At 47.8% G+C, this 16,856-nt stretch overlaps 1 protein-coding gene across 1 annotated transcript in view; it reads left to right on the top strand.

The window, feature by feature from the left end:
• The window catches only part of STRAP (serine/threonine kinase receptor associated protein), a 184,429-nt gene that overhangs the window by 24,697 nt on the left and 142,876 nt on the right, over positions 1–16,856 (top strand). The window contains exons 3-4 of the mRNA XM_078674028.1: positions 13,636–13,717; positions 16,007–16,079. Of these exons, the coding sequence (XP_078530154.1) occupies positions 13,636–13,717; positions 16,007–16,079 (155 nt within the window). The remainder of the gene's footprint in view (positions 1–13,635; positions 13,718–16,006; positions 16,080–16,856) is intronic.

Genomic DNA, 16,856 nt, shown 5'->3' with positions numbered 1-16,856 from the left:
CAGGGTCACTCTGCGATATGAAAATAAAATCTTCTTTTTTTTAAATTTACAGTTCTTAATGTTGTCCATCTTATATTATTAAACAGAAGAAAAGGAATGGTCTACACCATGTCTTTGCTGCGCAAGAGTTGACGCTTGCGCACGCCTGTAGTGGCCATATCATTTTTCTCACTTTCTTGCTTTCTTTTTTCACTCTTGCCAGTAAGTCGACAAGGCAAGACCTATTTTTTTGGCAGTGCTTTTTAGGTCGAGCCTAGCACTTTTTTTTAATACACTAATGGCCTTTGCGTTTGTCTTTCAGAAAAGAAAGCACGCAATTGCCCAAGAGCTGCTACATGTCCCACCTGTGTCTCCAAATGTTGACTCCCCCCGGCATCCACCTTGCGGGAGCAAGCATCGGCTCGCTGGGGCCATCTGTTTCTAATTAGCGTGGCCGCGCTTGTGTACATTTGCCTGTCTCACGGTCGCTGTCAATTTCGTGCAGTTCTTGTTCTTTTCAGTCGCTCCACTTCGAGCTCCGTTGGGGTATGTTATTTGTCTTTGCGTGTTGTGCAAACCTGTACCAAACCTCTGCGATGCTTTTCTTTACAGCCAAGTTGTAAAGGAGGTAGGTTACACTGTTGTGGTGGCACATCATTCGGCTGCCACTTTTTATTATGCTCAAAAGAGTGAATTTGGACGACAAAGCACAAAATAAAATACAAGCCAGCGCAGTCCAGTCCTATCTACACCCATCAATGTGATATCATCCGGACATCTTTGCCTGCTGTGCGTGCATTCTTTGTGTTGGCTCCGCAGCAGCCCCTTCTCGTTTTGCAGAAGAAAAACAAATCTTTTGCAATTGACCAAGCGCTGTTAAAAACAGACTAGTTTTGAGTAGACTGCTAAGCACTGTGTGTTGCGGACTGCAATCACTCAGAGCCAAGTATGCAATTCCTCAGGTGGGCCTACAGTGACTGCTAAATCATTGTGCGCATAATGCGATTCTCCACATGAGTGTAGAAATGCGGGACATCCTTGATTAAAATATGTTTTCAGCTATCATGTATTCACAGGCCCTGAAAGGGATCCTGATCGATGAAAAGTTGAGTGATTCTCAAGATCAAGTTGGTACTTCAGAATGTTATTTTCGGTGTCTTTTGCCTCTGCTGATTATTACTAATTCTAGAATTCTCTATTGAAGCGTACTCCAGTTTTTCTCTCCCTCTCTTTCAATGACATGTCCCTTCCTCTTTCTTCCTCTTCCTCATTCAGAAAGCAAGTTCAAAATCTGGTGGGCCATCTCCACCTTTCATCTTTCTCAGGTTAATACATTTTGAACTGTTAAACTGTGTAATAATCGGGGGGGCGTGGCCAGCAACATGGCCGACTAGACGTGCCTGAACAGAGCTCCGGCCGAGCCAGCTAATTATCCGGCATTCACTATCCCCCAAGACCCAGAAACGCCACCAAAAGTAGGGAACTGACGCCCGGTCACCGGCCACAGGCTGCTGCAGTCCTGAAACGGAGTCGGCCCCGCCTGGCCAGCGTGTATGACGGTGACTCCTCTGCATCCCGGAGATCGTGCTGGCGGCCTAGGCGCCCGGGGAGAAAGGCCCGCGCCGAGAGCCGGCGCTCCCGCACATTGCTGTCGCGGGCGGGTGGAGGCTTGACCAGGTGCTCGGCCGCCGGGCGGACGGTCACACACCGTCTCCTCCGGGTATCGGGAGCGGGACAGCGACGACCACCGAACACCTACCCAAGATGGCGACCGACATGGTGGTGGAGAAATGACAATGGCGAGATCCCCCCCATTGATCCCGCCGCCCTCCAGAATCTGTGACCGGAACCAGAGACGGAGCGTCGGTGAGCCTTCCACCGAGGTGAGGAGAACCGCACCTGTCCGGCACCTGAACCTGGGGTTAACCTCGGCAGCGGCGCCCGCCTTTACCAATATGGCGGCCGCGCACTAAAGGACCACGGCGAGACGGCTCTCGAGCCGCGGAAGACCACGGAGACCTGCCCGGAGGGGGACGGCTTGCTCCTACTGCCCGGGAAGCCCTGTGGCCCGCTCCGGAGCGGGAGCGACTTGATGTCCCCGCGGGCCTCACGCCGCCAGCACCGCACCGCTTGTGCCTACATCTGGTGATCCGGCCCGGGGCGGTGGGGGTCTCGGGGGAGACACGCACGAGGCGTGGGCTGAGGAATAGCCCCTGGCTCCCCAAGCTCGGAGAGTGGCGACCACGGGCCCCCCTCCTGTGATCGCCGAACAGGCCCCAGCCCCAGAGGCGGAGAGACGGTGGGCCCCACATCACGAGGGCGAGACCTGGTCTGCCTATCACCGGGAGCGAGGGTACGCATCGGAGGTGCCACACGCCTTCACCAGCATGGCGGCCACACAGTAGAACACTCCGAGGGGACGGCGCCCAAACCACGCAGGAACACGGAGGCCCACCGGGAGTAAGTGGAACAGGCCCTGCAGTCCTAGAAACCGGCACCCCATATGGGAAAGGGAGCGGCAGGTCGATACCTCGACACCTCCGACCACGGCGCTACGTTACCGGTGCTTACACCCTGAGACCCGGGCTTGGGGGGGTACGACCCCCTGGGAAGGCCCCTCACGAGACACGAATAGAGGAATACCGCCCGGCTACCCGCACCCAGGACGGGAAGTGTGCACGGACCCAGGGACTCTAGAGAACACGAATAGAGGCTGCCCAAGGGAACCGCGAAGTCGGGGCGCTACACAGCTCTGCCTCTGCCTCGGACACACGTCCTAGTACAGCGGTAGCGCAGGGGAACGGGGACCTATCTCAGAGGCTCCTGGCCTCTAGACGACGCAGGTATGGGCAAGAAGGAAACGATGCCCAAGACGGCGACCAAGGGCCCAATGGACAATTTCGCTGCTCCGCGACCTATGGTGGACCCACAACCAGTGCACTCTGGCGCACGCAATGACACTGATATGTTACTGGAGGCCATACAGGCGTCTAGAACGGACATCCAAGCTTCACGAGAGGCCCTGGAAACCAAAATTGGGGAGGTAGGGTCCGAAGTGACGCTGTTACGCCAGGACTTTCGAAACTTGACCGACAGGGTCACGGTGGCCGAGTCGAGGTTGACGGACAATGAGAAGTCGGTTTCTGAACTTAAGAAGGACATGGCAGAGCTCCAGGCCTCCCACCGCCAACTCCTGTGGAAGGTGGACGACGCCGAAAATAGGTCAAGGCGGAACAACCTACGCTTTGTGGGCTTTAGAGAAGGGATTGAAGAAAGGAGCATGACCGCCTTCCTCCTCGACTGGCTCAAAAGGACCTTCCCGACGGCACGATTCTCCTCGTGCTTTATCATAGAAAGGGCACACAGGGCGCTTCTGGCCAAGCCACCGTAGGGTGCGAGACCACGACCGGTCATAGCGCGATTTCTGAACTTTGCCGATCGAGATCTGATCCTACGAGAAGCCAGGGGTATGGGCGAGATCCGCTTTGAAAACACCACCATAATGATTTTCCCGGACTACAGTCAGGAGGTCTCAACACAGTGCCGCTCCTTCGACGCTGTAAAAGCAAAACTGAGATCCCTCAACATCCAGTATATGCTCCTCTTCCCGGCCAAGCTCAAGGTCATCTATCAGGGCAAAGCTATCTTCTTTCCACACCCGGACGACGCATGGCAGTGGCTTGAGGAGCGCCCTATCCTGAATAGTAGGGAGGCGGCGGGCCGGACAGCGCTTGACCGGTCACTGCGTTAACGACCGACATGGGAGAGGCCGAAGCCACAGCGTCGAAGACTGAGGAGGCCACAGAACAAGACGCCGGTGACTCCATACAGGACGAGGAACTTGCAGGACAGGAGACGAGGCAGATCGGCGTCACCGGGTGCCGACTCAGTGGCGGGCTCGAGAATGGGTAGCCTGAGAAATGGAATCCGCTCCGAAGAGGAAGATATGGAGGAATCGGAAGGCCGCGCATCCGGAAGGGAGGAGGACGATACAAGGAGTGATTCGTTGCAGCCTCTGGCCAAAGAAATCCGGCAACTGGAACAGGACTCTACAGGCCAGGAGGGACATGTGGACACACAAGACTCACACTCGTGAACTATGGTATACTGGGAGCGGGAAGAGATGGCGGCTCGGCGATGCGGAGCAAGCAAGTTGGCACACCCCCACTAATGTTTTCGGTGTTCTTAACACTGGTTACTGTTTATTGAGGGTGGGATGTGTGGGAGGGCGACAGGCCTTCTCCCACGGATAGTTGAGACCCGGATTGGGATGCAACTGGAAGGGGAGGGAGGGGGGTGCGGGATGGGGTTTGGTTACAGTGTTACCCCACGTTGGGGTTGTTGAGCATGTTGGGGAGAGGGGGGGGAAGTTCGTCACACAACAGCAGAGCTATACCAGCCCACACCGGGGGTCTCTCCCATACCGAGCTCCCGCTCGGAAGAGACGTTGTTTTGAAATATGGCAAGCCCACTAGATACTACACGCAGACATGATTCAGGGATAACCGTGCTCACTTGGAATGTAAATGGCCTGAGGTCCAAAGTTAAGAGGGGTCTGGTTACCGCCTACCTCAAGAGATTGACACCTGACATTATCCTCCTACAGGAAACTCACCTAAGAGGGAATAACTGCGCGTTCATAGCGAGAGGGAGATACTGTGCTGGCACATGCAGGCTACACTTCAGACTCCAGGGGGGTCGCGATTCTTATAAAAAAGGCGCTGCCTTTCACGGTTACTCGCACCTGGTTGGATACACAGGGCACGTATGTGGGTGTTCAGGGGATGTGGAAAAGACGCAGATACACAATTCTGTCTGTATACGCCCCCCCTAAGCTACAACCACGTACACTTAAGGCGATCACCGCCATCCTGCTAGACACGGCGGACACAACACAAGTGGTAGGTGGGGATTTCAACGACGTGATGTCCATCGCACACGATAGATCTGGGTCGTCACACATGGGGGAGCACACAACGGCACTGGCACGCCTCATGCACACCATGGGCCTCACTGACGTCTGGAGATGGCTCCATCCTGCACAGGAGACGTACTCATTCTACTCAGGGGCCCATAAGGTCTTCTCCAGGCTCGACTATGTCTTTGTGGCCCGGCAAGAGATCGCGGTGGGCGACCTGGCGGAATACAAGGCGAGAGGGATTTCAGATCACTCCCCGTTATATGTACACCTGGGGCGGGAGACGGTAGTACGACGGGCGCAGTGGAGATTAACGGCATGGGACATCCAACAGCCAGAAGTACTTGGGGGCATACGGGCGGACATACGGGTATACATGGCCGAAAATGAGGGATCGGTGGATTCCGGAGTCACTCTTTGGGAGGCGATGAAACCGGTCCTCCGGGACCGCATCCAGAGTAGGCTGGGAGAGGCCAGGAGGGCACTGCAGGGCGAGATAGCGAACACTGAGGCAAATGTCCTAACCTTAGAGGCGAATCACCTCCAGCAGAAGGAGGAGGCGAGCCTTAGACGACTGCTTGACGCGCAGAGGCTATATCGGGAATTGGCCACAGACGAGGCACGCACTCGGGCATTGGCGACACTGCATAGGCTATATGATGTGGGCGACAAGTCCGGCAAACTTTTAGCTTGGCTGAGCAGGAAGGAGCGAGCCTCGAGATGGGTAGATCAGATTAAGTGTGCGGGGGACAGGAGGGCGACCACGGATGGTGACATAGCGGAGGCTTTCGCGACATATTATGAGGACTTCTATAGGGCCAGGGAACTGGGCGACAGTGAGGACGCCCAACGTTATTTGGGAGACATGGAGGTTCCTACCCTGTCCACCGAAGCTAGTGTAGCCCTAGAGGCGGACTTAACGCTGGAGGAGCTCTCGGAAGCCATAGCGGCCCTGAAACCAGGGAAAACGCCGGGTCCCAACGGCTTCCCGGCTGAGTTTTTTAAACGAACGGCCGATTTACTGCAACGTCGCATGAGGGCCCTCTTTATAGGAGCCCTCCAGGCGGGGAGTCTCCCTCCCGACCTGGAACTGGCCGTTATTGTGCCTATTTACAAAGAGGGGAAGCCTAGAGATGACTGCGCCTCCTACCGCCCAATTTCCCTGCTAAATGTAGAGACGAAAATCCTGGCCACAGTTCTGGCTAGGCGCCTGAGACAGGTCATCACTGAGTTGGTCCATATGGACCAGTCCGGCTTTCTCCCTGATAGGGCGACCAAGCTCAATCTCCGTCGCACCCACAACTGGCTGCAAGAGGTCTCTGAGAGAAGTGAGCCCCACTGGTTCCTCTCCTTGGATGCGGAGAAGGCGTTCGACGCTGTGCACTGGCCCTTCCTGATGGAGACCCTTAAACGTTTTGGATTTGGACCTAAATACCTACAGTGGGTACAACTACTCTACTCGGGCCCGAGAGCGAGGGTGCGGGTTAATGGGAGGCTCTCCCGCGAATTTCACATCGGACGTGGCACGTGACAGGGCTGCCCACTGTCCCCCCTCTTGTTCACCCTCACCATTGAGATACTGGCGATAAGGATTAGACTAAATCAGGCAGTCAGAGGCTTTACCTGGGGTGACTCGGCCGACACGCAGGAAAAAATATCACTATATGCTGACGACGTGCTGCTGTTCGTGACCGATCCAGACACGACTATCCCAGCGCTATTTGGGGAACTCGGCGACTTTGGGGCGCGAGCAGGGCACACGATAAATTGGCACAAGTCGATCCTCTATGATCCACAGGGCAAGGAACGCGGAGCCTGCCTGCCAGAGCTATTGATACACACCACGGAAGGTTTCAAATATCTAGGAATCTTTATAACGTTAGACCGGACGCGTTCCTTCACTACTAATCTAGCCCGCATAATGCTGGAGGCAACGACGGAGATGGACAGATGGAGACAGCTCCCGCTCACAATGCTGGGCCGTGCGGCGCTCTATAAAATGGTCCTCCTCCCTAAGTTTCTTTATGCACTCCAGAATGAATACTACCCTTTACCGAATAACACCCTGAATAGAATCCACGCCGACCTGCGAGCCTTCTTGTGGCTGGGGAAGCAGCCTAGAGTGGCGCTAGACACCCTACAGCGACATCAGTATAGTGGGGGGATATCGCTCCCCAACCTCGAGGCGTACTACTGGGCGGAACACCTCGCCCCGATCAATGAATGGTTGCACGCGGCAGCCGATCACCCCACGTACGCCTTGGAAAGGTCTAAGTGGTCAGGCAAGACTATCTTCCACTTTCTTTACGGGGAGAAGATGGGACGACACTTCCTCCCGGCCACCAGGATTACGATCACAGCTTGGAATAGAGCGTCCAGGAGGACGGGGTGGGACAAAAGGCCCACTAAACAGACGCCACTGTGGTGCTGTAGATGGCTGGGGGAGCTCCATAAGCTGAAAGGCTTCAGAAGATGGGACGACATCGGAATCTCCACAGTGGGTGACATGATAGCAAGGGGGGGACCTAAAGACCTTCCTGGCACTCCAAGACGACTTTGGCCTCCTCAATACCCAATACTTCAAATACGTCCAACTGCAACACGCATGGAGGGCACAACACATTGCGCTCTCAGATATTCCGGAATATGCTCCACTCGAGGGTAGACTGCTGCAGGAGCAGATTGGGAGGGGAGCGGTGTCCCTCACGTATAAAACCCTGACCAATAATATGCTAGGGGATCTACAGAGCTTGCGAGTTAAATGGGAGGCGGATGTGGGGTCCATGGAGGATCTGGACTGGGAGCTAGCCCTCATGCACCCACGGGAGGTGGCCATCAAGTCGAGGCTACGTCTTATTTAATTTAAAGTATTACACAGATCATATTTCGACAGGGTGAGACTGTTTAGGATGGGCAGAATACCAAACACAACATGCCTTAGATGCCGCCACCAGAATGCAGATTTTTTCCATATAATTTGGGGCTGTGCGGTCATTCAGGAATACTGGGGGGGGTGTGCTCCTGGAACTGGGGGAGGTACTGGGGGCGGACATACCACGAGACCCTAGATTGACATTGCTGGGTATGACCACTGAAATAGACCTACCCCGTCCCCTGTGTATCTTTTTGGTGTTAGCGCTTGTAGTGGCAAAACGAGACATCGCGCGGCGATGGGGGGGCGCCTGAAAAACCAGACTTAGAGGAATGGAGAAGGGGGCTGGACCTGTACATGGCGGCGGAGAGGGTGACCTACAAAGCCAGGGGCTGTCCCAAAAAATTTCTGAGGGTGTGGGCTAAATGGAGGCACCATCACGGACTAGAGTGAGAAGTCATGCCGCGAGGCCCATGGGACCTTATTTGAGATAGTCTGAATGTGGGGATGCCCTGATTGTAAATCTGTACTTTACTGCCCGGTCCCCACTCAGGGGACGGTGGGAACACTAGGGAGGGGAAAGGGGAGACCAGGAGGTGGGTGTTGGGAGGGGAAGGGGTAGAGGCCTGCTGTATAATAGACCTATGGGGGGGGGGGGGGTTGTATTGTTTTCCTTTCTCTATGTTGCTGGTTTGAAAGCAAGTGTTATATTGAGGGGTACTATGTCTCATGACACCAAAAAAGTTGCGTACTTGACGGCCAGAGCGGAATGTTGACGCTCTACCATATGCAGATCCATTGCCTTGTGATCCTTCTAATGCAACAATAAAAAATGTAAATCAAAAAAAAAAACTGTGTAATAATCACACTTGTTTTGATATATATTTGAATGGTGCAGCAGGTGCAATGACACCGGGCCAAAAAGTTGTCAGAACTCCTCTAAACACCTAATATTGCTATATTTTACTACTAAACGGGCAATCAAATTGCAGTTACCTTGCAGTTGAAAGAGGCTTTATTTAGATGGTGCAGCAGGTGTAGTGACACTGGGGCCCAAAGCTCTAGGATATCCTCTAACCACCAACTATTGCAATATTTTACTACTTAACAGGCAGTCACAAGTGCTCTACAACATAGATTAAACACATTGACAAAGCCAATAGCTCTGGCAAAACTCTTATAAAGTCCCAAAGGCGAGACCTATTGGCTATGAAATGATGAAATGATTACGCACTTGTATAGCGCACGACTACCCGTAGGCATCTCGGCGCTTGTACGAATACCGCCGAGGAACCCTTCCTGGCCTTTCCCTGTGAGGAGCCCACTCCTGGGCACCCCCAAGGTGAAGTCAGGCATCCTCAGCGTTGTTGGGGCCGTTGTAGAGATTAAGCAAGCTATTGCCCAGAGGTCCAGAGTGGGACTCATGATTAGAATAGGCACCGAAGCGAGAATTATCAGGTCCGAGGAAATTGAGCCCGAGACCCGCCGAGGCGGGAATTGAACCCTGGTCCCGGCCAGACTACTGCATCAGGGTCTGCCGCTCTAACCATTGAGCCACACTTCCCTGCTATGCCAGTGCTTGTTGTGTTTGGTGCAATATCCTCAGTGACTCCAATCCCCCACCCCGAGGGCCATTGGCTGGCTCTGCATTGCATTACTGACAAACACTCCTGATTTGAATCTGAAATATTTTGCTTATTGCATGCTAATAAAGCAAGGCAACATTTGATGCATGCATTATCGTTGTGTATATTTTCCATCTCCATGCACCACATTCTTTAGTTCAAAAGCAGACAAATCGCTTAACCAGCACTGAATGATATGAGCCCTTGACTTGAATTTTACACACAGGTCTCAGTGGGTGTTGCTGAACCCAATGTTTTGTCATATTAGTGGGGCATTCTCTTCCTCTTTGTTCATGTGAACACCTGAACTTCTGGTCCCTATGATGGGATCTTCAATAATATTCATAAATGGATGAATTGCTCTGTGGGATTCTGAAGCACCTATCTTTTACAGAGATCTTGATATAATCACGGAACCTGTCTTCATCCCACCCATTAACGTTAATAATCCCCCCCACAGAGGTACTTTCTGTTCCCGTTCAAATGCCTATTCCAGTGTTGTCCATTACCCTTGGGCATCATCCATACACAAATAGATATTGGTGTCCCACTTCGCTCCTGTTGTACAGTCCTCCCCTTCGGATCATGTACTTGTCTACATAACAGCTGACATTCCACCTGCTTCTTCCCTGACTGCCAGTATCACCTACTTCAACCCGTGCCAAACTTGTGATTTTGCTTCAACTTTAATAAAACCGTTCAAATAGCCTTGGATTGACAATTTTCCATCAACACCTTACATTTCTTTTCATCACAAGCCTTGGTGACCTATTGCTATTTACTTTCTGAGGCACATATGCTCACCCTATACCTGTACATTGAAATGTTATTTTTTTAAGCGTTTGTGATCATTGTTTTCTTTAAAAAAACATTTTTTATTATAGAGACACATAATAATGAAAAAGGGCATGAAAGGAGAAGGGAGATAGCGAAAAAAAATATTGACGATGTTTAGAGTGGAAGACCAGGGATGGGTTATGAGAGCTCTATAGCATTGCTGTTAGCCTTAATTATTGAACATCAGAAAATGATTCAGAGTCTGTGTGTGCTATTGGCTCAGTGGCAGTATTGAATATTTGGTATAGTGAAGGGAGCAGCATATTGGGTAGAAGGGGGTCTCAGTGCTTTATACTCTGAGGAAACCAGCGCAAGTAGAGTGTAGAATCTGTGTTAATCAAATCTGTGTAAACTACAGAGGATTGCGTACTTGATTTGTTTTGTGAAGCAACTTCGTTTGCAGTTGACTTTGACAGGTCAGGAACTCGAAGAATTAAGTCAGTGTAGTGCAAGTACATTTCAAACAGAATGTTCCATGATATAGTAATATTTTATGTAACACTGTTGCTGGCCAGATGTCTAGCAATGTTATTTTAAGTGCCGGTCTTGCTTGTGTGATGAATATCAATATGCATTTTTTGTTGAATATGATCTTGGGATTTGTGGGGCTGAGTTATTTTGCTAAATTGTCCAGGAAACTTCTCTCTAGTATGTCTGTATGAATCTGCAAGTACATGGCATTTTTAATTATTGCATTGTTGTTCTTGCACCAAAAGCATGCCATCAAGTAGCCCCCCCCCGTTTATAGAGCCTTAAGGGCATCGAGGATTCTGTGTAGTATCAAGAAATTTGGCTGCCTAAACACTGATCTTGGATCTATCTCATATTTTTGTCCAACAGTCTTCAGAGTATTTTCTAGGTAACTGGTTACTCTGACGGTTGTATGCCAACAAATTCTTAGGGTTCCATTTAGTGTGTATTAGTGTATGCATTTTATTCTATGTATTTGGATAGAATTTTTAAGTTGCACTTTGCACAACCGCGGGGTCTTTCAGGGGTATTCAAATCCACTTTTTAAAAGAAAGCTATATATTCACAGGTGACTTAAGAGCAGGAAAGACTTGACGTTCTTTCTCTCTTCTCATTAAAGATCTTCCTATTAGCATGGAGCTGTCAGTTGATCCTTTGAGAAAGTATTGGTAGACCATGTGAGGGACAAGTTGACCAAAAGACAATTTGGATCGCGACTTGTACATGCTCAGCCTAGTTGTTACTCCACTGGCCTGCATACAACCTGAGGTCTGCAAGAAAGGCAGCAGGTGGAGGTCTTCCAGGGAGGTCACTGTTATCGCATTCACATTGTGAAATTAGGGGTGTTGAAGCTTCAACCCAAATCTGTGACAGGGCAAGATTGCATTAGGGACAGGAGGAGACTTTACAACAACAGATATTTGGTATATGTGGTGTTGTAACATCCCAGGTGACTTATGTAATACATTATTGCAAATGAGTAGTGCTGTAACTTTCTTTCTACAGGCACAGTCTGGTGTCAGCAGTCCTGTAATGAGAAAACAAAAGGCGGTTACTTATAGATTAAAAGCCCTCACATATTATAAACTGTAACCTGTGATAGTCACCTTGAGGCAGTTAGCAGCTGGGGTCTAGAAGTGTTAGAATTTGATCTGATAAACATTTCAAACGTTTCCACTGGGGTGCTAGAAGGAGCAGGAAGATCAGCTGACTGCTTGTATGCCAAAACAGATGACTGGGATTGATTGAACATATGACCCAATCTAGACTAAACAGGTGTTTCTTTTTGTCCAAAGTATTTTCAGAGATCGTTATGGTTGTTGCACAAACACAGTGACTAGAATCGAGTGCTAGGCTCTTGCCTATTTCCACAGAAATAATAGTAACATGGACATGGAAATGACGGGCACCCTTTGCTGTCCAAGCTGACGGAGGCTCGGGCGGAGTCACCGAGGAGCCATAGAGACCAGTAGCTGCACCGCGAGTCTGCATGCAGCTGCCTTCAATGATTTCCCTTGCGGGGAGGACCCAGCGAAGCTCCCCCATAAATTTCGACATTGTGCCCTTCCCTCATGGGATTTCTCTACCGCGAGGAAGGGGGGAGCCCGAGAGAGATTAGGGTACCCGGAAGAATTTATACCAGGTGGCAGGACGGAAAGGAAAACCTCTCCATGTTAGTGTTGGTCCTGGTCCTGCTCTGGTTACTTTTCCCTCCACAATTACCAGATAGCCCCTGATAGGGGCTCAGCTGCATCTGTACCCACGCTAGTGTGTACACCACCGTATTGCGGGTATTAAGAGCGTAGAGGCTGCTCCTGGTGTAATGATGACTTACAAGGGACCTTGATATTGTGCACCATGTTACTTAAGTAGTGCTTTCCTTCAGAAATGTGCAGCTATTAAAGAAAGTGTACCTCGTGTCTTGCCCCCAACATGTCCTGGTTGGCCAGCGGATGTATGTGAATGGGGTCTGATATATATTTTACATATCACAAACGTGATTACTGCCCTAAATGCAATATTATATGAGCCAGTTGGCAAAGTGACATATCTAGGTGCCGTATGTGTTGTATGTGCATCTTGATGACAAGTACCTAGTGGCACAGTGATTTCAGTGATTGCGGCTAATATGTTTACATACTGAAAAGTGATATTTGGTCTACCTGTTATGTTCAAGACAAGTGCCTAGTGGCACAGTGATTTATGTGATTATGGTCTGTGAGTTACATACTTCAAAGTGATTTATGGTCTCTGTGTTTTATGTTCTATAATACAAAGGATATTTTTGATATAACCTTGTGTGGAGCCTCTTTTTGTGGTGTGCCTAGTGTATGTGTGTGTTCAAAATGTTTAAACATTTCTTCTGGGATAAGCCTGACTGCTCTGGCAAGCTACCAATGGGGTGAGCAGGGGTTATCTTGGGTGTGTAACTCCCTTACCCTGACTAGAGTGGTGGGTTCTGCCTGGCTTAGGTGTATACCCTAGCCAACTAAAAACCCAATTTATAACAGTTGGTCTATGCAGTTGGTCAGAGAATAGCTGCTGTTGTAGGACTGAAATAAGGGATTATGTCCTGCTTTAGTTCTGTGGTGGTAAAAATCAAAATAAAATGCCCTTACCAGCCCCATTCCTGTCTGTCACAATGTTCCACTGTCTGCACACTTCTCTACAGATGGCCTTGAAGTAGGAGAGGTTACAGAGACTTGTAAGTATTTGAATACAATCTGACTGTTGACCATATCTAGCTGGTAGTTTTTGGTCTCGAAAGTAATAAAAATGTTGACAGAAATAATTTTTCTTTTCGAAATAAAATGCTATTATAGCATTTCCACATATGAATGGTGATGAATGATAGGTAGGATATTTGTATAACTGATCTCGCAGTTGTTTTTATGATAACTTATTCTTCATGATATTTATCACTTGTATTTCAGTAAAGTATGGGATGCGGTCTCCGGAGATGAGCTGGTAACCTTGGCTCACAGGCACATTGTGAAAAGTGTGGATTTTACGCAGGTATGAGGCAAAAGCCATCCATGTTCATAAAAACATAATTTTTACCTAGTGTTCTTTCCGACATTTTGTGATTCCTATGTCCAGTCTCTTTCTTCATATTCTACTTTTAGAATGTGCAGTGCTTTCAGAACTCTTCATAAGTGAAAAGCTGTCCATTTGGATGAGAAACTAGTTGTCCTTAAAAAGAACTTGATTGAGACGTTCCTCCATGGTGCTTAGAGTATGTGACATTTCTCAATCTGGGAATGTTTTGCTCCACCACAAATGACGACCTTATTATTTATGGCGTGGCCTATATTATTTGGAATGCTGACAGCGTTTTTCTTGCTGCTTGATCTTTATTGGCCAACCCAATTATTTGAGGAATGCATAGCCATAAAAACAGCACATTTTACAGTGCGCTTAAATCCTACTCATTGCTTACTATTGATTAAGTTTATTGGCACTCCTCTGCTTGCTTCTCATCAATTAGTTCGTGTGGGTATTTCATCCTCCTTTTGTTTGGCCCTTCCCTGGAGCATGAATGCATTGGTTGTGTCCTTGTGTTATGTGTTTCTTTTTGTTGAAGAACCCTACAAGATTGCTTGTGTTTACCACCAGTCTCCTCTGTCTACTTCTCCTCTCCCTCACTGTGCTCCAGTGTTTGTCTCTTGCCTTTGTGCTTTTCCCACCAGCTCCATGTTGGCCTTTCACCCGTTTTCTCCCCCAACTAGCTTGGCACTTTGCTCTCTGTGTTGCTCTCTTCGCGCTCACGCCCCACTTGCTCTCTCCCGTGTTGCTTCCCCTCTGCACCCCAGTAGCTTTCACCCACCTGCTTTGCAAAAAAAATTCCAGTTTTTTTTCCATTTTAGTTACTGATACGATTTTGATAGGTATCTAAAAAGAAAAAAAAAATGCCCTTCGTCATTTTGTAGACATGCGCTTTGAAAATAACACAGGCGCTTTGTCTTTTCCAGCAGCAAGTTTTTTTGTTTTAAATTGACAAAACACATGTTGGCTAGAGCAGAACATCAACACTATCAAATAATGAAGGTTGAACATTTTTAAAAGTTTGAGCATTGACTTTGTGGATCTGCTGGAGTGCTTGAGGGATGGTTTTGCTTCTAAAGGTAGTGCTTTTTTCATTTGTTCTCTGATCATATTTTGTAATTGGCACACCCAGATGTTTGGATTATCGTTACTGAGGAGGAACTCAAGGACATCAACCTTTTTTAGGTGGAATGCAGTTTTTTCTTGTCTGGAATCCATACAAATTCTTCTTCAGACAATGTCTATTCAACACCCAGACTCTAAGGCAATCATACTGCATCTAACAAGTAAAATAGGGTTAATGATCTGCTATCTAGTTTGACAGACCCTGCTGACTTCATCTGGTTCTTTTGAACATTAACTAAAACCCAGTCTTTTTCAGTTAGAATTTCTCTTGTCATAGTTCTGCCTCCCACTTGCACTTGACAACAATCTCACCTTCAGACGTAAATGCAAGTGCCCATGGAATGTAGTAATTCTTGTTCGTTTAGGAATATCTTGATCAATTTCAATGTCTGGGTCATAGAATCCCCATCTATCAGTTCTTTTTTCGATCCCCACAGTTCTGTGATCCTCAGTGTTGTATTAAATTGTGGTTCTGGGTTTGTGCTGAGATTTTACCCACCGCCCCTTTATTTGAATACCCTCTACACCTTGAAAAGATGTCCTACAAGAAAGCATTCAGTGTATTTACTTCTTACCTTGCCATTCGTTTAGATTTTTCTTATTGTGGACAATTATGGTCTTTTTACATTAGTGGGTGTTATACTTGAACTCTGTTTTGCCTTTATTTTTTACTCCTTCAATTGAATGTTTTTCGGTTATGGAGTTGTTGGAAAATGTATTTTTCCTACTGATTTCACAGTTCAAACATATTTTCCTGTTGTGGAGGTGTATGACTGGTTCCCTCACGAGTTTAAATGGTCAGTGCAGCAAAAGCGGCATTGAGCACCTATACTCCTACACATGTCCTTATGCCTCTCCCTTAATAATCCACATTCGTCTCCTTGGAGGCTTTCGAGGAACAGAGTATTGAAAGTCGATGTGGACACCACGTTTCTTGTTGATTAGACACTGCAAAATTGCAGGTGTTTCATTGTTTTCCTTCATCTTTAATTCTAGTGCCAAGGCAATCACATGTATGTAGTAACATTGTGGGCAGAGTGTGGATTGCAGTTTTTGGATTGTGGGAATGATTCTAGAATACAGTTAATCTTAGTTCAACCCGGTTTTAGTTTTTTTTGTTTCTTTTCACTGTAGGACAGCAACAACCTTTTGACGGGAGGACAAGACAAACTGTTACGCATATATGACATGAACAAACCAGAAGCAGGTGAGATTTCGTTAATTAATGTTTAGTTGTCAAACGTGTTACTTCAATTGGTAACTTCTGGCATCAAATCACAAGGTGTAATTTCCCAAATGTTTACTCTAATTTTTGTACACTTACCAAATGCAGGTGCGCTTCACTATCAATAAAAGAAATGTTTCTGTGCCACCAGGTTTAAATTCTTTAAAAAAAAGTAATTTATGTTTATTATACATGGAGGAAAGAATGTAATATGTTAAACCCAAAGGATGCAAACAAATGGAATCTAGAGACCAGTTTGGATTATGTATTTTGGGCACTTTATTCTGTCTAGCAGACTATGTCTGCTAGAGTATATCTGTGTACTAATGGGTGTTCATTTTAAAGTATTTTAACAATTGGGTACATTAAGCACCTACTTCTGTGACTTCCAAAGCTATTATGTTAATTTATTATTATTATTTTTTTTTTACTTTTCGGCTTGAGTAATCTGATGTAATAATCAAAATCCTACTATAATTGCCTTGTCTTAACATTTACATTTTTTTAAAGTTCAAATAACAAACCTTTGCTTTTAGGCTGTTCAAATTGTTGATGGGTTAATTTTGTCAGCATGGTTTATTTCACCAGATCCCATTAGTAGTAACTGCTATTGGATGTTTGAGCTGTGAATAATTTAATTGTATTTGGGATAAATAGTTATTGTTAAAGTGTTACATGCGAAACTAGACCAAATGCACCCATGAAATTAATAGGGAGTACATAATCCGCCAATCCAAATAGCTCTTGCTCTGTGATTAT

This window comes from Lissotriton helveticus, chromosome 1_1 (genome assembly GCF_964261635.1).
Source record: "Lissotriton helveticus chromosome 1_1, aLisHel1.1, whole genome shotgun sequence".
In the NCBI taxonomy this organism is placed as follows: Eukaryota; Metazoa; Chordata; class Amphibia; order Caudata; family Salamandridae; genus Lissotriton; species Lissotriton helveticus.
Note: the sequence above shows the minus strand (reverse complement) of the source record. Positions and strands in the feature narration are given on the sequence as shown.